This window comes from Accipiter gentilis, chromosome 16 (assembly GCF_929443795.1).
Source record: "Accipiter gentilis chromosome 16, bAccGen1.1, whole genome shotgun sequence".
Lineage (NCBI taxonomy): Eukaryota > Metazoa > Chordata > Aves > Accipitriformes > Accipitridae > Astur > Astur gentilis.
Genome location: NC_064895.1, coordinates 8,396,874 through 8,424,665, shown reverse-complemented (window position 1 = coordinate 8,424,665; position 27,792 = coordinate 8,396,874). Strand labels below are relative to the sequence as shown.

The 27,792-nt window shown below is 43.8% G+C and overlaps 2 protein-coding genes across 5 annotated transcripts in view; one reads left to right on the top strand and one right to left on the bottom strand.

The window, feature by feature from the left end:
- ERICH1 (glutamate rich 1) overlaps nt 1–5,653 on the bottom strand; it is an 83,081-nt gene extending 77,428 nt beyond the window's left edge. For 3 of the 4 annotated variants that reach the window (XR_007508320.1, XM_049818637.1, XM_049818640.1), the window contains exons 1-2: nt 5,554–5,635; nt 4,085–4,232 (exon numbers count right to left, since the gene is read on the bottom strand). Coding sequence is in view for 3 of the 4 variants with exons in the window: in XM_049818637.1 (XP_049674594.1) it covers nt 4,085–4,175 (91 nt within the window). In the remaining variant the exon portion in view is untranslated. Of the gene's footprint in view, nt 1–4,084; nt 4,233–5,553 lie in introns of all 4 variants that reach the window. The other variant, XM_049818639.1, reaches the window with a different exon arrangement.
- Nucleotides 5,654–6,081: 428 nt separating this feature from the next.
- Nucleotides 6,082–27,792, top strand: part of DLGAP2 (DLG associated protein 2) — a 478,161-nt gene continuing 456,450 nt past the window's right edge. The window contains exon 1 of the mRNA XM_049818620.1: nt 6,082–6,123. Coding sequence (XP_049674577.1) covers nt 6,106–6,123 — 18 coding nt within the window. The 5' untranslated portion in view covers nt 6,082–6,105. The remainder of the gene's footprint in view (nt 6,124–27,792) is intronic.

Here is a 27,792-nt window from a genome sequence, read left to right as displayed (position 1 = left end):
CTGTGTAGTTCAGTAAGAATCTAATAGATCGTGCCATCCTGTCTCAACAAAGGCTTTAGAGATCTCTCAGTAGGCCACCTTAATTGCAGCCTCAAGCTCCTAGATGTCTAATAAACTTGTCTTGACACAGATAAGAAGCTACATAACCACCACAGTGAGAACATCAGGATTTTGTTCCAGCTGTTCATAAGAACCCCATCTGCCTCACAGCAACACCTTGTAAGATGTGTACTCCTACTACAGTCTTGGGAAAACAGAGCATCTTCACCATTATTTCAATTTGTGCATGCTATCCATGTTTCTAAGCATCTTTACAGCACTTAACAATACATTTCTCATACTGCACCATTATCTTGATCTTACCTGGCACAATCAAACAGACCTCACTTAAAACATCTAAAGAAGCTCAACTTTGCTGAATATTATTATTATTAATAATAATAATTATTCTGGCTACTCAAAGCTGGACCAACTGTAAACCACAGCTGTAAAAGACACTTCCTCCCGCCCCTCTCTTCTGACACAAATTCTGGAGGGAAGGGGAAAAAAAAAAGAAAAAGGCTGTGCGCTTATAACATCACTGGTCACCAAGACCAGTCCCCTGCCAACACAGGTGTAAATTTTGTAAACTTCAGAAAGTATAAACCTTACTTCAACGTAAAGAACTCTTATCCAGATGTAAACAGGATATGCTTTGAAGTGAACATCAAACTATACCACATGTGGGCTAAAGTTAAAAGTTATGGTAAATGCTGGGGGTAACATGGAAAACAAATAGTACTATAATGGCCTAAAGCACTGCCATAAGAATAGCTGAAAACTGTAAAAAAAAAGTCACTCAGTTCAGATTACTGAAGAGGAAAAAATATCTGAAAATTTTGAAGAGACAGCTTGCTCCCTCTGCTCATATGAAACTAAAACAAAGCTCAATATATTAGTATTTAAAAAACAAACGGTGAAACTGGCAGGGGTAATATCACTGAGCACAGGCAAAAGTTCAACAAGACTGTGCATAATTTAGGTTTTATTTAAAAGGAATCTTTTTAAGTTCTTATCATATAAAATATAAATACAATTGAATGGCTACATAGTCTTCTTCAGAGAGTAAATATATTGCCCTTTGCTGTGACTTCAATATTGGATTGTAACATAATATACAGCAATTTCTGCAAGCATCCCCACATATGCATATAACAGAAATCAATATTATACCAAATATCACATCATTACAAAGTTCTGGAAGTTTCAATGAGAGAGAATTTGTCTTTTCTTTCTAGTCATAAAGGGACTTTTAATTTAAGCCATCAGGCAACGCTTAATAGAAATGCAAACTTTTAGAGAACAGTTTTCAACCTTCTGAACTAAAGACAACTGAAAACATAAGAAACCACATATTGCCTACTGGAAATAACAATCTGTGCTGGTTTTGGCTGGGAGAGAGTTAATTTTCTTCATAACAGCTGGTATGGGGCTGTGTTTTCGATTTGTGCTGGAAACAGTTGATAACACAGGGATGTTTTAGCTATTGCTGAGCAGTGCTCAGAGAGAGCCAAGGCCTTTTCTTCTTCTCCCCCCACCCCACCAGCAAGGAGGCTGGGGGGGCACAAGGAGTTGGGAGGGGACACAGCCGGGACAGCTGACCCCTACTGACCCAAGGGGTATTCCAGACCATAGGACGTCATGCTCAGCATGTAAAGCTGGGGGGAGAAGGAGGACGAGGGGGGGACACGTTAGGAGTGATGGCGTTTGTCTTCCCAAGTAACGGTTATGTGTGATGGAGCCCTGCTTTCCTGAAGATGGCTGAACACCTGCCTGCCCATGTGAAGTGGTGAATGGATTCCTGGGTTTGCCTTGCTTGCATGTGTGGCTTTGCTTTACCTATTAAACTGTCTTTATCTGAACCCAGGAGTTTTCTCACTTTTACTCTTCTGATTCTCTCCCCCATCCCACTGGGGAGGGAAGCAATCAAGCAGCTGTGTGGGGCTGAGCTGCCAGCTAGGGTTAAACCATGACACAAATCTTAACTTTTTATGGATTGCTCCGAGTTAGCCAATATGTTCCAGAAATCTACTGATAACAAGCTCAAAGCTAGTGTTGAGTGAAAGGCATCACACACTGATTGTTTAAAAAGGTAAAATAACCCCAAATCAACATACCAAAATGGTACACATCACCTCATCCACTTACCACTTTTACTAAATAACACAAGTACATATACCTGTTCCTAAAAATATCCTAGTATGTTTAAACAAAGTCCTATCTATCTCTTGTGGACCATACTATCTCACTGCAAAGTAAATAAAAATAGCTCCAAAGTATAATTTCTGGAAAGAAACCAACCCAAAGACACCCCCTCCAAAAATCCCACCCCCACAAAACACAGAACCCCAAAGACCAGATTATGTCAGGCTCCACATATTCAGCTATCTGTAAGCATGAGTTACCCTCACAGACTTTCTAAATACAAAGCCGCTGGATCTATCATTTCCATGTTGGCCTTTCTCCTTGGCTAGATTTCTCATCCAGGCACAATGTTGAAGTCAGCAACAAAAAAGGCCTAAGATTTTTTCCCTCCCTGCCCAAAAGGCTTTAATGGCAGAGTCAATTACACTTGCAGTAGTGCAACTTCTACATTTAATCACAAAACCAAGATATTTGTGATTTATTCAACTACAATGCAAATAAAATTTACATCTTGGTGAGCTGTAATAAGTCTTTGGTCACCGAAAGCAATATGCATTGTTAATTGCTTGGGCATGGGGGAGCAGGAGAAAGATACCTCTCCCAGAGCAAAAGAAAATAGTGTCAGGCATCAAACTCCACTTCTAATTAATATTTCCCTTACTGAGAAACACACCTTGATGAAAGAAAAGACATCCACCCTAAAAAAAGCTTTTTTTTCCCCAGAAAAAGCCTCAAAGTGTTTTCAAAACAATTATGTTGAGTTTAGAAAACAAAAATAATAATAAAAAACCCCCAAGATCTGCAAGAAGCAAGGTTGTTCTTAAACAATTAGAAAAAGGAAAAAAAAAAATCTGGTGTGTTTTTCTGCAAGAATTAAGCTGTTTAATGTCTGACCTTTTTTGGTTTTAAACAGCCAACAAAACCCTAAAACCAAGGAACCACAATCTCATTTCAATCCCTATTACAAGTATGAGCTTCCTGCCCCAAGCCCAAGTCATCTGAATTATCACAAAGACATGAAAGTAGCACTCTCTGATGCAATACTCTGACTGTTTAAAAACTTTTGTTACTGTTTTTACTGATGACTATCAGTTGGCCCTATCAAATTTCTAGTTTAATCTCTCAAATAGGAAGTCCCCTGTAGTACCGCTAGATCATCCTTTGTCCGGCATACCAACTTCTTATCGTATCACTTCTTATTAGCAGTTAAGGTCAACAACGTATACCACACCTACACTGATATCTTAACTCTACCCTTCAGCAGCAGGAACACCACTAGATAACCCTTTATGATAGTGTTACCTTGGGGCTGGCCAAACTTTCAAGAATGATGACAACAGCTTTAAAGATGCAATTGATGATGTTTAACAGCTATGAATTATGAATTCAGCTGTCCCAGAGAGGATAATAATCCTGTCAGCAACACATATAATGACAACTGCTAGTACCTCTAGCCCTGTTATGAATCATTGGTACATGAGCAACTGAAAACCAGAAAGCCCCACAAAACTCAAAAAAACTTGGCACTTTCTCAGTTGCACCTGCCCAACCCTTTCCTGGCAAAGTGAAGTGCACTTCACTTACCTGCACTGCTGGCTTACTGTCTTTCCACTATTTAGATCTTCTTAACTGACAATTAGACCCATGACTTACAAGCTGTTGATCATCCTGTTTTTTCTGTATTACGTCCCCGTTCAATACAAAACAAAAAGCTTCAGCGTTCACTTGTAATGCAGACAAAAGTCTATCTTCAGCATCTTTAACCTACACCCATAGACAGGGGCAAAAACAGCCTTAAAGAGAAGCAGCTAAACCTTCTTTTTCAGCTCTTTTCTGAGACACCTGTCTTTTTAAAAAATGTATATTTTTTTACACAATAGAAAGTCAACAGTTTCCATACGTGCTACTGGCTGCTGAGGCTCAGTAGATGATGTTGTAAACTCTTCCAGTTTTGTTATTTCATCCCGGGTGACCACGTGGCATCCTATCATCCTTGTATTCCTCGCTGTATTTTCTTCCCAATCTTAAGTCATCAGTCCTTAGAGTGGCTGAAGAAAACATAAGCGATTTCTAACTTTACACAGTAAAGGCAGTCACTCAGCACGATCATTTTAGCTTTCTCTTCCACCGTACTGAAACAAGTAGTTCTCTATTTGACCTTTGGTTTTAAACAATTTGAGTGCTTTGTAATTTGTCTCCCCCATTCTTGGCTCTGGAGCCACACGTTTATTTACAAGTGATTGAACTCACTCTTCCCAACTCTCTAGCCTTCTCCCAGAAGACATCAATTTGCAGTTCTCTGGTTTTCCTCAAAGGAAGTCAAACTAGAAACAAAACAGTTACTCCATGTGCCTTCTCCATTCCTCAGAATGAAGCTGCATCTAAAACACAGAATGCTACTCTGTTTTATACTTCTTTCAAAACCATCACCAGCTGCAGTCAGCAAGTAGCTTGAACACTAACCCTTGCTGTTCAGTCTCACTCTCATGCTGTTCTTCTCACAGGAAGGATTCGCGTTTCAGAATGCTGGAACTGGTTGAAAACTCAAGAGCCAGCCACAAAGTCACTACAGTAGGCAAGCATTCAACTCTCTTATAGCTCAGCCCAACTCACCCCCCCTTAAGAACAAGGTATCACTTAAAGAACACCTGCATTTTTATTATTGCATTCTTCCTGAGCAAAGCCGTGTCACATAAAAGATAAAGGCAAACCAAACGGACTGAAATCATGCTTAGATAGGCGAAGGCGTGGTTTTTTTTTTCTTCCTTTGCAAGCACAGTACTAATGTCAGAACTGGGCTAACTCGCTTTAAATAAGCCAGGCTGCGCGGTCACTACCGAGCACACGTACACGTGCGTACTGAGAAAAAGAGGTGCTCACCCTAAAATACTTTCTGATTAGAGCAGTAGTTTCACGTACCCTTCCTCCCCACCCCCAGGCAGCAGCAGCCAGCAGCAGGAACCCTCCCCGGCAGCCCCGAGCCAGAGGGGCTACAGGACAGGAGCTCCGAGGAGGCCTCAGACCCACCAGGCCGTGCCCCCCTCGCCCTGCACGCCCGCCGCCTTCCCCTCAGGGTCCCTCCCGCCGGGAGCCATGCCCGCAAGGCGACCCTCTTGCCGGAGCTCCCCTTCTCGCCCGCCTCCGGCTTCCCACCGCCCTCCCCCGCGGGGAAAGGCCGCGGCGGAGAGGGACAGGAACGGCGGCAGCACGGCACGCCCGGGCGGAAACGCGCCTCGGCCCAGGGCGACCGAGGCCGGCAACCGCCGCCCCGCCAGGCTCCCTTGTCCCCAGCCCCAAGGAGCGGGCGCGGCAGCAGAGACGCCCCCCGCTCGACGCCCCCTCACGCGGCCCGGCCCGGCCTCTCCTCACCTTCCCGCCTGCTGAGGGCCATGGCCCCGGCCGCGCAGGCGGCCCCCTCCGAAGAGCCCAACCTGCCCCTCGCAGCCGCCAGCCCCGCGCTCGCCCTCCTTCCTGCTCGCCGCCGCGCCTGCCCGTCACGGGACTGGAGGCGCGCCATTGGCGGAGGCGGTGGCAGGGGCGGGGCCGCGCGGCCCCGCCCTCCCTCCCTCCCGCCCCGGCCGGCGCGCTACCCGCGGGTTCCGGCAGGGGGAGCGCGGCTGCGTAGAGCCGGGCGGCCGCCGCCGCGCGCGCGGGAGCGAGGGCGGGGGTGCGCGCGGGGAGGGGAGGGGAGGGAACGGCAAAGGGGGGGGGGGGTGGGGGGGGGCGGCGCGCGGCGGGCGGCCCCGGCGGCGGGCGGGGAGCGGGCGGCGGCGGCGGCGGCGGCGGCGCCCCGGCGGGGTGAGAGTCGCCGGGGTGATGGTGGGCGCGCGCCGCTGCTGCCGCTGCCGGCCGGGCGTCTCCTTCACCTGACCCGGCAGCCCCGCGCGCAGCCCGCACCCGCCGCGTTCATAATGCACTAGAATGTCAGCGCTGAAAAAGGTACGGAGGGACGGGAGCGACGGCGGGGCGCTGGGGGGGGGCGGGGGGGGGGTCGCCGTCGGGGCGGCGGGCGCGCCGCGCTCCTCGCGGGATGCCCCCCGCCCGGGCGGCGGAGGGAACGGGGGTGCCGCTGCCGCGGCTCCGGCCGCTGCTCCGCGGGGATCGCCGCCGTCGGGGATCCGTGCCCGGGCGGCGGGGCGGTGGCGGCGGCGGGGGCGGGGGGGGGGGGGGCGCGGCGTCCGCGCCGTCGGTTGTGGTGTCTCCCGCCGGGTCCCGGCGCAGCGCTGGCCGCGGCGGGGGGGGGGGGGGGGGGAGACGGTGTCGCGGCGGGGTGCCCTGTGCCGGCGCGGGGCGGCCGCGGGCTGGCATCGGCCGCGGACGGCGGGGAGAGACGGCGGGGGGGGGGGGGTGACGGGGGTCGGGGACACACACACACGACACCCTCCGTGCGGCCGGTTTGGCCGGAGGGAGCGGCGGGGCGGGGGATGCTGCGCGCCGAGCCGCAGTACCGGCGGCGGTTTAAATTTTGGGAGCGCGTGATTCCCGGGGCTGCCCCGCCAAGAGGGGGCCGGGGGCTGCAGCCGCGGCCGCCGCCTGCGCCGCTCCCCCCCCCCCCCCGCGCCTTCCCTTCCCGGCCGCCGCGCCGCGCCGCGCCGGGCCGTGCCGCGGAGGGCGCGGGTACGTCGGAGCGCCCGCGCTGCTCCCGCCGGCCTCTCCCAGCCCCCCCCCCCGGAGGGGCGGCCGGGCCCCGGGAGGGGCGCAGGCCGGCATCCGAGGAGGGGGCCCGGCGCGGTCGGGTCGGTCCGCGGGGGCCGGCGGCGTCTGCCCCGCTGTCCCCGGCGGCCGGGGCCGGCGCTCCCCGTGGCGTTTGCCGCCGGCCCCGCGGTCCTCTGAGCCACCGTCAGCCGGGGCAAGGAAGCCGTTGGCCGCCGTCCTGCTCCGGCCCGTCTCGCCTCCCGCAGCGGAGCCGGCCGACGGCCCGGCGGCCGCCCCCTCGGGAGGGGAGCGGGGCGGGGCGGGGGGAGCCCTCCGGCCGGCGGCGAGCGCCGAAGGGGCTTCGTCCTGCGGCGCCGCTCTCTGCCGCCGTCGCGACCCAATTCTTAGCCCGGTGGTGCCCCGGCTCCGCCGGCCGCGCCGGTGCCGTAGGGGCCTGGCGTTTCGCCCACGGAGGCGGCCGTCAGCGCTCCGGCCCCAACTTCCCTGAAACTTGGGAGGGTTCGTGCTCTTCGCCCGGCCGTTCCCGCCGGCGCTCCGGGAGGGCACGGGGCTGGCACCGGCGTCGCGGGTCCCGGGAGCGGGGGATGTTCGAACGAGTCTCCCCCGAACGGGAGCCCTCGGGAGGAGACGGACGCTGGAGGCGGCGTGAGCCCGAGAACACGGCTGTGGAACTGGAGCGCCGGAGCGGGCGCTCGGCGTGTGTTCCCGGAGCGGCACCGCCAGCCGAGCGCCGGCAGCGTTGGGAACACGGGGGTGCCTCTCGTCCTGTAGGGGGGAGGTGGCCGCAAGCGGGCACCCCGCCGGGAGGAAGGGTCGCCTCGGCGTGTGACCGAGGGCAGGCGACCGAGGAGTCAGTCCCCCGTGGGGTCGGGGCGGCGGGGTGGTTTGCGCCGGTGTAGCTGGGGCTGTGGCCGGGGAGGCGTGTGGGCTGTGCTGGGCTCGCTCTAAGGCGGCGGCTCCGGGGTAGAGCAGGGGATGGTGCCGCTTCATGGTGCAGATGCGTCTGAGGTGCGAGCCTTTCCCATCTGTGGTTAGTTTCGGTTCCGCCTTTGCGTTTTAGCTGGAAAACAGGTACAATGGGAAGCGCAGAAGTTTTATGCTTCTGTGTTTTCAGCAGCATGGCAATTACACTTTCAAGTCATTTCCAGATGGCTTGCGCAAAGCATTTTCTTTCGGGATTACAAGTTTTGATTTTTTCTAGCTGTTTGCTCTTACAGTGCTAACCGGATTTTGTCGTTTATATTTGAAAGGTTGTTCTCCCCCCCGCCCCCACCCCCCATCATTTTGCATGCTTTTCAAGATGTCTGGTATCTGGTTAAAATGGACTCGGATGATGTTCCACGGTTTTATGAATTAGGGTGCGATGCGTTGGAGATTTGATTCTGAGTGCTGTGTAGTCAGACCCTGTGTGATCTGACATAATATTCCTAAGTTAAAGAATGCATTTATTATGCCATTGTTCAGTTACACACGAAGTAAAAACTAGGACTGTCAAATAAATTTGTTGATTCTATTTTAGATTATTTTTAGCTTTTGATTTTAGTACTGTAAGGTGCTATTTGCACTTAGTTAAACATGCATCTAGTTTGCACTAGAATGGTACAGGGCATACCTCTGTTGTTAACTTTTTGGAATTTCTAGACCCTCTGAAATGAGTTTAAATTTCTGGTACAAGTTGAAGTTACACTTCGAGTGGAGTCATAAATGCTTTAAACAAGCATTTGACAGCCAGCAAACATAGACCGCTCCTGGCAGAGGTGTTGAGGAGAATGTGTTTTGTCTATGTAACACGTAAAACCGCACAGTCGAATCCAAGATTTGCTGAATTGGCGGTTATATTCCTAATGTCTTAATGGGATCAGGATTTCACACTTGTGCAGGGCAAAGTCCCACCTGTACTAGTGGTGACGTTGTTGGCTATGCCAAGCTCTTAAAAGAAGTTACCAAATCAAAGCAAAAATGTCAAGATCCCTTATGCCTAACTAAAAATTATATTCTAATAAATTCCAATGTATGAAGCAAGTTACTTGAATATTAGTCGCTAGACGTGATAGGAGAAATGTGTCCCTGAATAGGACATTCGTACCTGGTCCCGAGGGAAGCTCTGGTGTTCAGTTCCCACGGCGTCTGAACACCAGGTAGCGTCCCATGCAGGGGGTACCTACCTCGGCAGCCTTTCCCGACCATTGCCCATCCTGGTCAAGTTACCACCTCAGAGTTACAACAGGTTTTTCTGACGGCAGATGTTCTAAAGGAAATACTCACAGACGCAGTCTGGATGACTAAAATTTCAGCTCGATTGAGAGCTTTGTCTGGCTAAATTATGGACATTGGAGTAATTACTGGGATAGTTTTTGTGTGCCTTAACAAAGGTGGTAAAACGTTATTTTACACCTGCCTTTGCCAGGAACTTTTTTCCTGCTTGCAATTACACGTAGTCAAAGCAATTTCCTTGTATAGCTATGATAATCCTATGAGTAGTTTTGGTAATAAAAAGAGCATTGAAATAAAGCCCTGTTTTTTCTGAGGTATACCATTGGGGGCCCTTTCAAATTGCATCAGTCAAGCAAAAACAGCTGCTTCAGTTCTACTCCATGAACAAGACAAGTCTTATTTGCTGCTTCAGTTCATCACTACAGTGAATTTGTTTATCTAACCGTGCATGGTGAATGAGAGGACCACTAATGCAGGAAGTTAGTGTTAGCTCATCAGTTATGATTGTATTTAAGAGAGACTTTCAGTTCTTAGAAATGTATTTTATGGGCCAAAATATCCCACCTGAATTGAAAATACTCTGTTTGCTAAATGGGTAGTTTTGTTTGAATAACTAGAGAAAAAAAACCCACCTGTGTAGTTCAGTTTGCCTTGCAAAAAAATCGTAGTCATCCACCAACCATATGGCTTTCTTACCTCTGGTAGAGAAGTATCTCTCTGCATGGCAGATACAGCATGTCAACAGCTATGATCAAATATAAGTAGAAGTGGGCATGGATGAATCAGAATCTCTTTTAAAGGAGACCTGTTGGAGACCACAACTTCTCATATTTAAGTCCATATATATCTCCATTATAGAATTATATTTCCCGAAACAGATTATAGTTCATCACAGCTACTTTCTGTTGTAGGGGCCAAAATGATTCATTAAAGTAAAGTAAGTACTCTTCCCGTGATATTTATTTAGGAAATGTCAAGTAGCAGTTTATTCATTTAGTACACGCTCAGTTGTGATGAGAGGATGGAAATCACTGCAGTTAGATTTCTCAATCAGTGTTTCTACGCATGCATATATATTTGGTCTCACTCTGCTTTATGTTTCTCACTGTACTTTCTTAAATAGTGCTTTTGTGCATAAAATTTACTTATCTTCCATGCATTTTTATTCCACGTTTGACACATTCCGCTGTCCTTGCCAGTTTTGAAAATGAACAACAAGTAGCTTCCAATATGACATTGGCCTTTTAGCCCTCTGAATGTTTTTATTTTGGTTTTTTTTTGTTTGTTTGTTTTATAACCATATATTCTTACAATCTAAAAAAGACTTTCTTTCCACCTTTGGTGGTCAATGTGGTATATACCTGCAGTTAGCAGAGATGCATGGGTTATACCATAGGTGAGGGCTTTTATCTCACAAGGGGAGTCAGTGTCTATTATCTTCAGTAGACGTTGCCACCACTGTGTGTAGATGATGTAGATAAATTGACAGTAATGAAACATGTCAAAAATGTGGTCAAATACATACATAAATCCAACAAGGCAAAAATCACTAATTTGGAGATTCAGACTGTACATAGGCACAAATAACAGGAAGAGAAGTATACACCAGAGCTTTCTATCTATCTGTAGCTCCCCATCTTGAGTCCTTCATAGCTGCTCCTTCTCCTCCCCAAATCCTTCCGCCACTCTCAATTTTGTATCTTCCATCTTAAATACTCTCTTTAAAAAGTAAGTTTGGTATGTCAAAGGAAAGAAGAGCATCTTAGGGTTGTCAGCTTAACCTGAGCTCCGTTTGAACACAAAAAGTCGTTGCAAGCCAAAGTTTATTCTAGCAGATGTAAAGATTAAGTCTTGATAGTGAAGTTGAAAACAGTTAGGAAAGCCTAAAACTAAGGAACACAAATTTAGGGAGAAATTGGATAGCAGTCTCTCGTGTAGTGGCCGTTTAAGGTGTCTCCGATACATATTTCATTTTGGAAGCTGAGAGGCTGCTTGGGCAGTGTTCAGCCTCTGGAGTGCTGCCTTCCAGAAAGAGCAACTCCCCTGCGTTGCCCTGGAGAGGTAGCAGGTCAGTACTGAGAATAAGAATTCAAAACGGTTTTTTTGTACCATGTCCGTATTCTCTTTCTTCTTTAATTTAGGTGGTGCTGTATTTTCAATAATCCCAAAGGTGTGGGGGAGAATGCAAATTAATTGTTTAAGCTTGTCTGGAATCTAATTGCCCTTAGCATGCCAGGTTTTTTTAATATGTTGATTTCCTACATGAGATTTATTTTTCTGCATTGGAGGTCAACTGAACTAGTTTCCTGTGATTCTTTACTTCTTGACAGTATGGCTTGCATTGTAAAACTTTGTAATGCCTTAATAATGTTATGCAAATTACATATCATAAAATATCCTCCAAGTCTCCAGCAATTCTCCTAGTTTCGCAACTGGGTAGGCTGGTGACTTTTCATAGAAACCATATACGGTATGATTAATGGTGCAGATAATCAACGTAGCCTTTAAGGAAACTTTGTCCAAACCATTTCACTCTTGCATGGTTGTTCTTAGAGCTCGTGCAGCTGCAGGGGTACAGAAGTATGTTTTATTGCAGTATTGTGTATTTTACTGGCAGTGAGGAGTAGAAAGAACTTCCCAGCTTCGCGCCTGCCTTCTAGTTTCACAAGTATCCTATAAAAATAACACTGAACAAATAGCTTCAATTGGCACAAGTGGGAGGTTATTTTTGACCCTCATTTTTTCCCCTGAATGTCCTCCTGAATGGTAGACAGTAGAGAGAGAATCTCAAGTAGTTACTACTCCTTTTATTTCTTATCGAGTAATCTAAAAATAGGGGGGGGGGGGGGGGGAGAGGAAAAAAACCCAGAGGATCTTCCACTTTCACATTCTTATTGATTTATGGCTTAATAAGTCATTGGGATATAAAGGTATAGAGCATAAACACTCTTACTCTATTGAATTTGTCTAAACAGAGTCCAAGTAAGATAAAAGATGACACTTTTGCTTCATTCACACAGACTGAAATTCTTTCCAAAGAACATCAGTATAAGGCCACCTGTATCCTCTGCAGAACAGCGGATTTCGCTTAAATGAACAAATAATATTCTTTAGTTTTAGAGATTGATAACAATTATCTTCCCTGATGAGCAGAAAGGAGGACAAAGCTTGCTTTTTTTCCTTTGATTTACTTCCCTTGATCTGCAGCCTTTCAAATCCTGCGTAGCTGAAGCTACAGGAAGAATCTGGGCCTTTTTTTAGGCTAGAAAAGGAAGTGAAAAAGCACAATCAAGTTTCTTGAGAAGACTACGTATCTGTCTGAATTCTTTATCATACCCTTAACCAGGCTTCCTCATGAAGACACGATGTATAGGAAATAATATGTAGACTTAATAATGCTTATTTATTTTTTTAAAAATTGGGGCATGAAGACATCACATAGCAAGATGTTGCGTACAAGTTAGAAGTATTAATATCCTCTAGCTGGGAAGACTTTGGGCTCCCGTTGGTAAGAGTGACACAAGGTTCACCTTCCTTCTGAAGGAGAACTCGAGCCCCTCTGATGTTTCCAGCCCTTTCTGGCTGCAGGACGTGAAACTGATCTTTTCTTTGATGGCGACTTCTGCCTTTGTTCTCCAGCACCTGGCCTGGTTTTTGGCCATTTTGTGGTTATCTTTGCCATAATGTTTCACTTAAAGGTAAGACATTTTAAAAACGTGATTGTTAAGTGTTCCTGTTATGCGTTGTATACACTGTCATTTGGTTTTTATTTCAGTCTGAGATTTTGATCTCACTCCTTTGGGGGTCTGTTTACAAATGGTGTCATTTAGGAATAGCTACTGTAGTTTGTATTCATGCTGCAAATGCCCAAAATTAGTTTTCAGAGCTAGATAAATTATTTGATTTAAGAGAATAACTTCAATATTGAAGAGATTAATTTTAAAATAACTAATGTAAGTGGTGTTTCCTTAGTAGCTTAACAGAAATTTAAATTTGCTCTTTTCCTTTCTGGAATGCAAGTGAATAAATGGGAGTGCTGGTTTTTCCCCATACATTTTAGTAGGCTGAGAAATGAAAATGTTACACATAGGCTAGGCATGGCTCCTTCACAACACACAGGTTATTTAAACTGCTGTATACTACGATTTGTAGCTCAGAGTGTTTTTGTCACAAATATCTGCAGTTTATAGCATTATATGCAGAAAAGGCAGCAGTACATCTGAAAACGCAGCATTACTTTTGCTGCCAGTCCTGAAATGCATTGGATTCTATAGCGTCTTCCATCTCCATGCACGTCAGTTTTTATTCATTATGCAAGGGGTGAATATAGTAAGTGAGGTGAAAAAAAAGAAATTAGAAATTTCTTAAATAATTAAGAAATGATTTTGATGAAGTTGAAGAGGGATGCAATTAGTTATGATATCCTGTACTTTTATAATAATATGTATCCATATTAAGTAATTAGGTAACAGTTTTCTTAAATGATAATTTAGAATTTACTACTCCAAAATCTTAACATGGATGACACTTTTAAAAGAGAAAGCATGTCTCTTGTGTTACTTTTCAGCCTCATTCCTCCTTTTGTAAAGTGATACATTCTTATATTGCACTGACCTTTCTTAGGAAAACTTGAACTATCTACACTTCAAGATTTCAGCTGCAATGAGATTTAGAAAGTTATATATTACTTTATGATTCAAAGGCACATACACTGACCTTTGAAAATAATGAAACAGATGACCGAAGCATTATAATAGATCTAAATAGTTAAATTCAATAGTTTGAAGGTCTGTTACCTTAATGTTCAAATCAAGAAGGGATAGATTAATTCTGAAATTAATTCCAAAGTTTTTCTTTTTTCCCTCCATAAAAATGTTACTCTCCAGCTAAAATAAATTGTTAAAAGTTATGTAAAGCAGTGGAAATATTCTTATGTCCACCAATTAAAGATCTCCTATAGTAATGTGTGTTCATTCTTGAGGTCATTTATAGCGCAGTTAATGTTCTTCTATATTGTTTGGTTTTGAGTTTTCTTTTTGACATACATGTCATTCTTTTTCTTAATTGCTGTATTTCAAAACAGTGTTTTCATTTTATGGTGAATTTTGGAGATTGTACATTCTTTAGTAAATGTCTCATCTGATACATTAATACTTTTAAAATCTACAGTGCTTATGATTTAGAGCAGGGTGGAAGTCACTCTCAAATACTCCTTGTCATGGATAAATAATGAAACATACTTCCTTTGCTAACCACTGTCAGGTCTCTGATCAGTTCCCTGTGATTTTCTATTTCTTTTTACTTTCCAAAATTGTCATGAATTGCTGTCCTAAAAAATGATGCAGAAGGAGCAAAATACAAAGCTGAGAAGTGCAGTGTATGCCAGGCTGTAGAATGCTGCTTTGATCAATAAAATAGGAAAGTTTCTCCTATGTAACTGTATCACATTCAGACTCCAGTCTCTCTCCTGGCATCTGCTTGTAGGTAACTGTTTATTTAGTTGTGTACCCAAGTAATAGATTTTATTTTTCTATTCAGTTTTTTTTAGAAAGTTGACAAACGCCTTTTCCAAACTTCCTTTAATAGAATATTTTCTACGTGTTTATTAATTTCTATAAATTATACTCCATTATTTTAAAAGCTTTGTGGTATGCTCTCTAATTTGATGGAATTTCATTCAAAATGTTCTGACAAATGTCCATCTGTTACTCCACAGCACGTACACGGACACTGAAACTTAGCAAACTAGTGGGATGCCTGAGAATCAAGAGAAGGTGTGAAGCCTTACATTCCGATTACAGCGCTGAAACGAAAGATAACATTTTCCTTCGCTGCTTGAAAGATCAGTGCTCTAAGTACAGCTTGTGTTAACATTTGTGTTTTCCTGCACTTCTTAGCGTTGCAATGTATCAGCCGAAGGGTGAGCAGAGGCAAGAGCAAGCCCAAGTTAACATTGGAAAAAAGGGAGAGTATTACGGAGGGGTTTAAGGGAGTGTTGTGATACTGCTTGGCACCAGAAGAAAAGGAGACAAATGGTCAAGGCTATAAATGAAAGTGTCTGAATACAACAGTGAAGAGATCCTAATAGGGCAGTACAGAGGATGACTATTTTGGTTGTCTTCTTCTGGTTACATGCGACAGGCAGGAACAAACTGCATAGCATCTCTTTCCTGAGGTATCGTACATAAACTGCAGCATGAAAGACTGACAGACTTAAATATTTTCATGTGTACAAGGTAAAACTGCACAGATTATAGAAACAGTCATCAGCATCCTATAATGCATCTTGATATGTAAAAATGTCTAGAAGGAGCTCAGCTGATAAGAGGTAGCTGCCGGGCTGCGTTTGTAGTGTTCTTTACTTGAAAAACAGATTACCCGTAAAATAGGGTAACTTGTCAACCTCCCCGCCAGGAAGTCATTTACTGAAAGAAAACATTGTACCGCTCTTAATTTCAGTTGTGTAATTCCACATAATGATGAATAAATTTTGCCTCTCTTTTTCAACGTCTTTCATGGGGCTGCTCCAAGTTACCCTGAAGAAATATCTTTCTTGTTATTATCACGATTTGCCACGTAAGCTGCGTTCCTCTTGACCAATGGAACAAATTTTTCCTATGTTTCTGATTTTGGAGCACAAGGAACAAAGTATTCTTGGCAGCCAGGCTGTTCCCGTGTGAATTCTCTTCTGAAAGACATCAGTGTGATCATTAGTCTTAATTTTTTTCAGAGCGAAACAGAAAAACCTCTTCTCCAGCCTTGTCTTCCCTTCGTAAATATGTCCAGCTCTTGTAATCATTACCACTGGTGAAATCTCATCTGAAAGATTTGCAAGAAGTACCAAAATAAACAGCAATGTATGTGTGTGCAAGATGTCTCTGTTATGAAAGAATGATGGATACACTGAAATACTAGTAAAAACTTCTTGATGCCTTTGCTTTAAAACTGTACCTATGAAAATTTACTTTACCATCCAGTACTACTATTTATTGGCTATAGCTACTAATAATGTGTGGTTTGATCTAGAGGATTTTGTGGTATTCTTCTTGATTGATTGATATTTCATATATTGTTTTAACAGGAATCTGTGCCAACCTATATACCATAAACCTATTAGAAAAATCTGTGCTGTATACATAAGCAACAAATTGTGATTAGACCCAAGCATTTATATACCTTCCACAAAGGAGAGTAGAGAAAGAGTTAAGACTGCAGACCTATCAGTAACTTTTCAACATCTTCAGTATCCTTAGATTTCACAGAAATTTTAACAGTAATTTAAGTATTCCCACAGGAAAAAAAAAAAAAAAGATAAAAGAAGTGACTAAAGTACAATAAAATAAAACAAAACAAAGTGGAAAGTCAGAAGATAATATAGAATTAACAGTACTGAGCAATAGCAAATTAGTATTCATATAGTCATTATGAAGATGAAACTAGTAATAATTTCACATTTTTCCATATGGAGGCAATTAATTGTTCCTAAGTATATGGGAAGGCTCATGAACTGAAAGACTAAACCAGAATAGAACTGATTCCTGTAAAAATTGAAATATGATGTAATATCATTTAGTGGTTATGTATAGAATTTTTTTCTTCCTCCCACGTGACGTAAAATTTTTAGTCAGAAATCAGTGAAAAGAATTTTCTGGAATGTTGACTGTTGTCACTAGGAAACACCGACATCTTTCTGAATTTCCTTGATAAAAGCATTTTCATTGTTTTTTTCCCACAGCAGACTACTAAATTTCGGGTGGTGCCGAAGTGACATGTTTGTGAATTCACGTAAAAGCACCCTCCATGTGTTCGTGCCTGAACGTGGGCCTTCGCGTAGCTCCTTGATGCCATAGAAGGGACTGAGCGAAATCTCCGTTTCCATTTGTGGTTTGGTCCCTGTGAAAATTGCAGGCTTTCTCTGGCCCACCGGCAGTTTATTTGCTTTACCCGTGCTCGATTCTGTGTCGTTTGAGTGGGTCGAGGGGTTGAAGGAGAAAGCAGCATCCTCATTTTTGACAGGAGTAAACGTTTTGATAGCACCGGCTTGCGCTAGCGACGAGATGTGGTTGGGCTCCCGTTAGTGCCCGGCATCGCTTGAGGTGCCGTCGCATCTCCGAGACGCCCGTGTGGACCCGCCTGGCACAACGGAGACTGGCTGGTGTCCCGGCCGGAGCACCCAGCGCCTCTGAGGGAGCACCGGCTGCCCGGGGCGGCCTCAGGGCCACCTTGGGGACTCCAGGTAGTCACCCTTCTGCCCTTCAGCTGTTTCCTCGGAAGGGTCCCACGTAACCTGTATCTGCCAACGTGATACGTGTCTGCCCACCTCAGGTGTCTCGAGGTTTCCCAAATAACGCCAGGCGCCCATTTGCAAGCAACCAAATCCTGCCCTAGGCACGTGCTGCCGTCACGCCAAGGGGAGCTGCCGAAGAGGCTATACCTCCCTGTAAGCGTTGACTTTGACGGGAACAACTTCACTGGGAAAACAAAACTAACAGATCCTAGAGATTTAAATGCATTTGTGTTTGTTATTTGATACAATAAATGAGCACACATAAATTGCTCTCCAGATATGCTTGGAGAACATTGTGCTGCCTGTGTGCAAATTTGAGCTGTCAGTTGCTCAGACTTCAGCTTATTTGTATTTAGTTTTTGCAAATTAGCCTACTTCCCGGTGAAATCCGACCATCTCAAATATTTCAAATGTTTGAGTTCAGCCGTTTGAGTTACGGGTGAGCAAGGAAGGTTTTGCCACTGAACTCAGAGCTGGGTTTTAGGTGCCAGCTGGTGAAGGCATCCCTAAGCACACGCCTTGTTGTGAGCAGGGCTTTTGGTTTTAGCATCGTGTTTGGGCTGTGTCATACTGCACCGTAGCCTTACCCAGGAGGAGTGACGTGAATATATCAACTCTTTGAGTGAAATGTGGTTAAAAAAAATGATAAATCACCTAATTTGGACAGAGCAAGTATGGGGATTTTCAAGTCATAAGGAGCAAAGACTGCCTACGAGAGAAGCTGTAGTTTTGGCTTCACTATGTCACGTATGAACAAATAATCTATGTTCCTGGTTTTTTTTGTAATGGAGAACTGGGAAACGGCATTTTCTTTCTGCTCTTGCTCTTGTCAGAAAAGCAGCCAAATAACCCAGAACACTGGGCCGGGATGTATGTTTACTGGTGCCTGAAGAGAGAGCATCACCAAGTTATTCTCCCCAAACTTTGCAGTCCCCTTTGTTTGATAGCCCCCCCTTCCGTCGATGACCACTGGAGGTGTGCCGGGTGCCCGACACCAAGACTCCACCACACGGGACGCCGTAGCGGCACTTGCCCTGCCTCTGCGCTGGTGGTGAACGTACCACCGTTGGGGCTTGTGGCCGACTAAGTTGTCTGCAGGTGGGTAAGTCCATTTTTCTGTGGTGTCAGTGAGTAGCCCATCTCCCTGAACTGGCTATGAGCTGCCCCAGTCACTGGCGCGATGGGAATTACCGGATTATTTTGGGCTGTTCCTCTCCTGGCATCAGAGAAACCTGGAGGAGGTGCCTGGGGGACACACACACCCCTGAAGATCACTGCCTTCTCCATCCAAAACGATGTCTCTAGGCCGTACTAAGGCTGAGCAGCATATTGCGTTTCACTACCAAACCGTAATTACAAGCTCTAAAACTTGCCCTGCCACTTTGACACCGACCTCCCTTCAGGTAGCAGTGTTGGGAAGACCGCAGTCAGCGGTCGATTGCCCGTAAAGACTGGGAAGGGAGACGGATTTAGTGTTTATCCCGAACAGGGCTGTGTGTGCTTTTCCATCATTTTTACAAATTTCCTTTGAAAGAGCTGACAATGCGTGATCTATTTTAAATACTGCTTCAGAAGATGAAATTATTTTTGGTCTAAATGAAATCAATAAGCAGTATTAAATACAAGTTAAGGTTTAAGTAAGCGAAAAAAAATCCAGTGACCCTCAGTATTTATCGTATGTGTCAGGCCTGCTATGACAACCATTGTTAGCTAATTAATATCGCCTTTCTGCAAAGCAGTTTACTAAACCAACAAAATCTCACTCTGAAGTCCTTCAAAGGCATGAGTAGCAAAAGGTGCAGGTGTGGGGGTCTCCTCCTTTATTCCGGGCTTCCCTTTCTCCTCTGGTGTACCTATTCCACAAAGTCCTGGACCTTTTGTTCTCCCTGGCTTCCTCGTGTGCATCAGGGAATCTTCCCAGCCTTGGTCTGTGTAGCCCAGCTGCAAAGTCAGGTGCTGGTGAAACCCCAGTTTGTGCCTCCCTCACCTGCGGTGTTACGAATTCCTCCGTCCTGGTGCTGCGCGGTTGAGCTCTGCAGGCGCTGAGGTGTGTAAAGCGATGCTCCTGCCTTGCCGTACGGAGATCGCCTTTCCTCTGCCCCTGCTCTCGCAGTCAAAGGTCGCGGAGTGGATTGGATTTTCCCAACGGAGAAGCATTTTTAAGTTCTTCATAAAAACTAATGCAGTTCTCCCTTGCTAGCTTTTCCCCCCCCCTCTCTTTGCTGTCTCCTTGCCTCACCATTATAATTCTGATGTTGTTGGTTCTTTCATTTGCTGTATTGAGTATTTTCTGAAATAAATAAGAACATTGCTTACATCTGTGGATAATACTGGTCCCATATGTATGGTACTAGGAAGTGTTGCCTAGCAAATTCTGTGACTCTTGATGAAATATGTTAGTTCCTTTTCATAACTTGCATCTGTTATTTCTCACAGTATTTGATCTATTTTACATGCTTTTGTGATCCTGATTCTAAAGGAAAGAGAAACTGTGGTCAGACGGACTCATGGACTCAGTTCTTTCTTTGAGACTTTTGTCGCTGGGTATGAGATTCTTCAGGTTAAATGTGCATGTTGTAGTTGCCTCCATCTGGGCAGTAACTGGTGCTTACTGGTACCTCTTGGTTCCCTGTGCGGTGAGCGGAGCGAGGTGGGCAGCCCTGAGGGGGATGCGGTCTCACCCTGGAGCAGGTTCCCTGCACCACGCCTGAGGAACGCTGGCTGTGTCAGCAATGGGGCTTGGGACGACTGGCGCAGAGGCAGGTTTAGGTTTCTGTCGTAAAGGGTGTATATATTGGTATGGTGACTCCCATCGGGGACATCTACGGGTGGTCTCTTTTTTAATACATTCCAGTAGAATTTTGGCCATACTGTTAAACAAGTCTCGAAGGAATGAATCTTTTAATTGTAGTTTCTGACCGTTGCTAAAGATGCTTTTAAAGTCAGCATCTGTGCATAAAGACATCAGAAATGACTGATTTTTCTTTAGTGTAAGGCTGCAACTGAACCCACTGTTGTCGTGCGTTGAATTCTGCAGGAAGTTGAAAATTGTGTCTTAACATTGCATTAACTCTCAGTTGTATGTCCTGCCTCATGCACACCCGTTTCTTGACAGCAGAAAAAGCCTGTTTTAGAGTAGTTCCACACAGGAGCAGGGTTGGGGTTCATGCCTTCTTTTTTTTTTCCTTTAAAAAAAAAAAAAAATAATTAAAAAAATTCAGTAAATACATTTTTGCCTGATCTTCTGAGATGCTTAGTGATTCTATTCCTTGCTGAGCAGCAGGAGGTTAAGATGTAGAAAAAGGCTGGTTCGGAGTCTATTTGGAACATGCCAATAATAGCAGTTGTTGGTAATGATTCTGTTCCTTATGAGTACATGACATGCTCCTTCTCTTGTGATAGAAGCTTTAAATGTTAGTAGCCAGGAAGTGCAAGCATTCTAATTGCTGCCTGTAGTTAAGTACATAAAAATATCAGAGGCGTAAAATATTTTGGCATTAAAAAAAAAGTCGATGGGTAGAGAAGTAGGGTGCAGTTAAGAATTAAGGAATATAAAGCAGAGGCAAAAGTGTCTACTTGGAATACCTGATACTGCCTTTGCTTCAAGTATTGGTAAGGGAAGTTTAGCAGTCACGTGAGGAATGTGTTTGTGTTTCCTCACCAGCTACGTTTGAACTGGGGAGCTTTGATCCCTAAGTTCGTCCTTTAAACATGAAGATTTTCAGTTTCTAGATAGCTGTGGTGCTGGTTTCAAATGATAAAAAGTGGAAAGCCGTACAGTGACCTGGAAATGCTAGCTCCATCCACAGTGCTCTTGGAACGTACGCGTCCTGCATTGACTTGGCTGATCCGCTCTTGGTTTCAGAAGTGGCAACGCGGTACTGTGCTGCTTTTCACTTATCCCAGAGTTAAAATAACAAAAATGAAAAGTAACAGAAGGATCTCATTCCTTGAGAAGAGCAATTTCTGCACATTTTAATTCCAGCTGAACTTATTTTGGCATTTTTGTGAATTAAATCTGCTGCTGACTGTTAGAATGTTAAAGAGAAAATTGCCATTGAAACTGCATGTTTAGTCAAAAGTTATACTTCCGTAATCCTGCTAACGTAAAAGGGATAAATTGTCAGTATACATTATGCACTTCATTATACACATAGCCATTATCTTTGTCAGTAGCAGATTCATCTGACAATTTTCAAGGTTTTTAAAAATTATTTTAATTAATTGAAGCCCTTGTTGTTGGGATTTAAAAGCATGTGAAGTTCTGGTTTTCCAAGCTGCACCCACAACTGTTTTTAGAAGCAATACAAAGTTTGTCTCAAACTGAGTCAGTGTTAGAAGGTTTCAACTGGGAATGCTTGGAAGTAAGACTTAATTTTTTTATATGTAAAAGTAAAAAAAAAAATGCAAAACATTCTATATTCGGCTACTTGTAATACCTAAAAAAGCCCTAACAGATACCGGCCTTGCTCCATACGAAACGTCTGTAAGACATCCTAGTCCTACTGAGTTCAGCATCCTCGATAGGAACATGTTCATGCGTAAATACAGAGCCCTCTCTGTTGTCCTGTGAGCATGAAATCAAATCAATTTTTGTGGTTCTTTGTTCCAAAGGCTTTACAATAGAGCCCTAAATAGTTTCATTATTAGAAATTCAGCATTGTTTTGTTCCTCCAGAGAACCTGTATGCTTTGTGGTTAGGCTGCATGGGCAGGTTACATGTTTTCTGTCCAACTGACTTCTAAACTGTTTTCTGTTGCTTTTGATTACTGAATATTTAGTTTAGCCTAGTTCTGCAGGGCACTGAGGAAAAAGAAGATAACTGTGTAATACAGATATGACTATTCTCCCTCCAATCCTCATCAACATTGTCATTATCAGTTGTATTCTAATACTGCAGAGACATGTAAAACATTTAAATTTTTTATTCATAAAATAAGAGAAATAAGTAGTTTATAGATAAACTATACATAGATGTAGTACATATCTATAAATCTGATTTAAGCATAGATAAATAATACTTTGTAGGGAAGATGACCGTAAACTTTTTTCTTCTGCACAACTGTAGCCTGTATGTATTGTCACCATTCAGGCAGTAAATTCTTCAGTTAAAAATGTTTCACTGTACTTTTGTATAAAGTTCGTGTGCAAGGCATGTTGATGTTTTCTACTAAGCTACTAAATGTCACTGTTGCATTCGCTACTCTTTGCTTCCGTCAGACTCCTCTTCACTTGTCTGTGAGCATAAATGGTTACTTTTGAGAATTACATTCTTTATGACCTATTGCTCTAATCAGCTCTACAATCTAGCTACAAATTCTTGGGGTACCATTTATGTCAGAATCTAATGATGATATTCAGTTCAGGGTTAAGATCCCTGAATGTTGTTGTCTGCCTATATATGTGGGGATTCAGCTGCATCAACTCAGACATCTAGTGCCTTTTCAGAAGCCCTAAGTTCTTCCACATGGCCCTCAGCTACTACGCTAAAGGACTCCGGTCTTTCTTAGTTCCTATGTAATGTCTCCCAGCCTCAGGTCTTGGGTAAATAGGCAGCCCCAGAAGTCATTAGACATCTGCATTATGCACTGACTCAATCCCTACATGCCTAAGATCCCACTATAGTGCATGGAGATCTGGTCGGTACAGCAAAAGCAACTGAGAAATTCAGCCAGTCAGCCACTATGTATGACATATATTTGAGCATCCTATGGTATTTCAGATGCTTTACGTTGTCTGAGACATCTGCATGGGTTAGAACATATGTTGTAGAACCTCTGTAGGAGGGTGTATGCTCTTTAGAAATGGCAGTTGGAGGTTAGGCAGGATATCTGAGAGCACCTGCAGTGGCACTAAGCACTGGTGTGGGAGCAACTAAATTGAGCCCTCAATGTATGATCATAGGCACCATTGACTGTACCAGAGGTGTAGGCACTTTGGTAACTGTAGACACCTGAATTTGAGCATTGTAGGTCTATGAGCTGAATTGCACCTCGCTGAGGACCTGGATATTAATTTCACATGATTTTCTTGTTTGGCTGTTTGCCTATGGTAACTCAAGACTTCATTGTCAGGTATATATGAGAAACTACTAGTCCATCGACTGAATAGTCCCGTTCCCATAAACTAACCTTCTCTGCTGCTTGGCCTATAAATCTTCTACAAGATTTTCACTTGAAATCCAAACAATACCCTGTTTTGTACATCTTCTGTGCCTGATTAAATCTTTGAAGAAGCATCACTAATTTTAATGAACCAACATCCAAGTACCTAGGACCATGATTGGCAAGTCATGTCTACAAGCTTTTTATTAAGTCCTTTATTGACCTTCTACTACCGAAACGTCACTTCAATTTTATGAAGTTCAAATGCTTGAAAAGTGGGAATCTGACGTTTATGGCAATCTTCCCATCAGAGTACAGCTAAGCAGCATGAACAGAAGTCAGGGCCAAAGTCAGACTATGTAATAACCGCAATCACAATACCTCACATTCTGCATCATCTAAGGTTTTAAATGTGTTTTGCAAATATTAATTAACATCACAACACAGTGAAGTGCGTATTGTTAGCTTATGTGCATGTCTGTGAGAATGAGTATTGAATAAAAAAGAAGCTATAAACTCTTCTTGAGACCTTGGGAAAATCATTCATACTGTTAACTTTTACTGGAGCTGGACAGTAGTGCTTCTTCTGTATTCAGTGGGGAGCTGGGATGCTATGCTAACTGGGTGGGTATTGCTATCTAAAATGGCAAGTGTAGGGGTGTTTTTGCAGCCCAAAATAATGTAAATAGGGACTTAGTGCACACTTCTTATTTGCATGTGTCACAATGTGTGGAATTCATACAGTGCAGATGTCTCCATCTGAGCTTTCTGCCCTTGCGTTTCTTTACAATCAGTGGAGGTCTAGTCAGTGTAAAGTGCAATTAGTCTCATTTTAAAGTAGGTGTCTGAATAGATCAGACTGACTGCAACGGATGCAGGAGGGTGACTAGTTCAGATGTAGGAGAAGTGAATCTCATCCTACCTGTTCCGTGGGCAAAACTGCTATGATTTTGTCTTTAAAAATATACATTTAACTTTACTGAGCCACAGTTAGCACACCAGATGTAGAAGTGTCTCAGAATAAGTCTGTTCTAAGCATTTACCACAGATTGTCATATCAGAATTTTCATTTAATTAAAAATACCAAATAATTGTTTCATCATGTTACACAAACACGAGGCCAATACTCATGTCTGTGTTGGTCATCTGGAGCAGCAAGCAATGCGATGAACAAGGTTCTGCAGTGAGGGACTGAGGAAAAGTTCTAGGACTTATTAATTTCTAGGACTTCTACATTCTTCCTTAATGTGATCTCGTGGAACTTTGTTCAGGTTCCCCACACATCTAATGCAATACTAGATGCCCTCGTGTAACCATACTTATCTCCAGCTGGCACTTAAGGAAAGCGTGGTCTACTCTAGGTTCTGTATCTTACCTGCCACTGTGCAGGTGACTGGGGTGCTGGTATCTGAGTGTCTCTGAATGGCACTGGACATCATATATGGACAGTTGGTAAGATTTGCATCAAGATTAAGGTCTGTGAATTTACTTGTCTGCATGTAAGAAGGTGCCAGTATGCTAAGTGTTTATGTTTTTGTGGTCAATTGATCGATTCAACTCATTATTTAATGCAGTAAGACACACAGGAGAAGGAGGAGAGGGTCATCCACACCTTCCTTACTGCTAAGGCATCTAAACTTGGCATCCACAGACCTAAAAGTTAGGTTTGTCTCCAAAAGTACCTCAAACAGCACTGGACAGCTGCATTTAAGCAGCTGTATTGATTCCTAGATCTCACCTGAGCAGAAGAAGGGTTTGTCGTGGTTTTAACCCCAGCCAGCGACTAAGCACCACGCAGCCGCTCACTCACTCCCCCAACCCAGTGGGATGGGGAGAAAATCGGGCAAAGAAGTGAAACTCGTGGGTTGAGATAAGAATGGTTTAGTAGAACAGAAAAGAAGAAACTAATAATGATAATGATAACACTAATAGAATGACAACAGCAATAATAAAAGGATTGGAATGTACAAATGATGCGCAGGGCAATTGCTCACCACCCGCCGACCGACACCCAGCCAGTCCCCGAGCGGCGATTCCCCGCCCCCACTTCCCAGTTCCTATAGTGGATGGGACGTCCCATGGTATGGAATACACCGTTGGCCAGTTTGGGTCAGGTGCCCTGGCTGTGTCCTGTGCCAACTTCTTGTGCCCTGGCTGGGCATGAGAAGCTGAAAAATCCTTGACTTTAGTCTAAACCCTACTGAGCAACAACTGAAAACATCCGTGTTATCAACATTCTTCTCATACTGAACTCAAAACACAGCACTGTACCAGCTACTAGGAAGACAATTAACTCCATCCCAGCCAAAACCAGGACAGGGTTTTATACCTAGCATACCTGTAGGCACGTATGTGTAAAAAACTATGTCTAGATCTCTTAAAAGTTATCCTCATCTAGAAGAAGATCATGTTCTAGACAGTAGTTTGCTGCACTGAGAATATCAGAGCAGGCACAGATCATCGACACTGGTACTGCACACATTTCCTGACATGAGCTCTCATTCTCATCCTAGTTATCTGTAGTTTCCTTCTGCCCTGTTTCTTTCACAGTCATGCCTGATTTTCCTACTGGGAAAATACATTACTCTTTTAAAGTAAGTGAGTAGGATTTATGGTACATTTTTTGTTATTCTCTGTAATCAAATATTTCTTCTACGGCAATAGCTGGATATTGGTGTAGTACCTCACAAATTAATCCAAGAATTATTTTAGTGGATTTTGACAACTTTCAAAAGACTTGGAGATTGCTTCATGTTGGAAGAAAGCAGATCTCTGGGATCCTATGCGTGATGGTAGTTTTCTGCCAGCTTTTACTGGTAGGGGATGTCTCAGTAATCGGCAATACAGCAAAAATCCCCCACTTCCAAACAAACAAGTAAACAAAAATACCCCCCACCAAAAAAAAAAAAATAATCGTGAAGCAATTTAAAGCACTAAGAAAATCTGTATGTAAGATCTTAGTAAATTTCTGTGTATGGGACCTGCATCAGTGTCACTGAAACCAATAGATAGTTTGATGCTGAATTTCTTACAGATTTTTTTTAAAAATAATGTTATTCACATGCTGATCACACAATTTACTAGGAAATTCCTTGAAATTCCATTCTGTATTCAAACACTAGGTGATTTAAATATGAAGAAGAAGCAACATGTTGCTAATTCACATTGAAGTGGATGAATATTTAAGCCCTATGTTTGCTATGAAACAACAAGTGGTGCATTGTGGGATATCCACAGCAGTTGCAAAAGAGCGTTAAGTGATTCATGTGGTGTATTTCCTAAGGAATAAATATTCTAAGTCAGTGTGGCCAGTCAAGCCACAGAACTCGGATACCCTGCTCAAGTGCTGTAGCTACAAGGCATGTATTTAATATCTTATATTTTAAAATCAATCATAAAATTTTAATGCTTAAACTTAGGAAGGTTGAATTATAAGCTACGTTAATTGGGAAGGGCAAGTCCATTAGTACCAATCCAGATTTAGCACCCTTACTCTTGCTAGTGAAAATGCCAGGCAGGAAGAAAGGCCAGAAGTGTTAGCAGTCTGCCGGTCAGGGACTCCACAGGAAAGGCAAATTATAAGTTGTGGGAGTTACAGAAAGAATAATGTGAGTCATATTAAGAAGCTGTGTGTGTCTAAGCAGAGCAGTAGACAAGTGTGTATTTGCTTTACCTGTACCTACTGCACAGCAGCCTTGTATTCACCATCTCCGTCAGGAGCAGAGTAAATGGCGTAACTAAATGGAGGGGTGGGAAGGCAAGCTGTGAGGGAGGATCTCCTCTCGTCTGCGTGAGGGCGATGCTCTGCTCAGTCTAATAAGCCCTGCTGTGTCTGTGAACAAATGTGCTAAACTGCAGGTTTTAATGATTTTACTTGCCACTTTTGCTGAGGAGCATAAGGGCTTGGCCATGCTGTATCTTGGGAAAATGGCAACTCATCGTGCATATTCAGAAATGACACGACTGGCATTTAAGAGATAACTGTAAGAACTTAACTAATATTTCAAATTTGAGTATATAGAAAGGAAACTTTCTGATCCATTTAGCACCACTCTGAAATTTATTCTAAAACTTTAGTGTCTGTAAACTCGTCAAGGCTGATAAAAACTTCATATCCAAATATCTTTTTGGATTAACCTGTCTTCTCAATTCAGGCACTTTGATTTTTGTAGGGAAGGATCACTTTTTTGTCTTGTATTTGTGAAGAAATTTTTGCTTCGTAAGAGGGTAAACAGATTGGGATGGTGGTATATCATAGTCACCTTGCCCTCGCTTAGAAAAGATGTAAGTAAATAACTAAACAGAGGATGAACTGAGTTGTCTGTTGTGTGCAATCTGTAGCGGTTC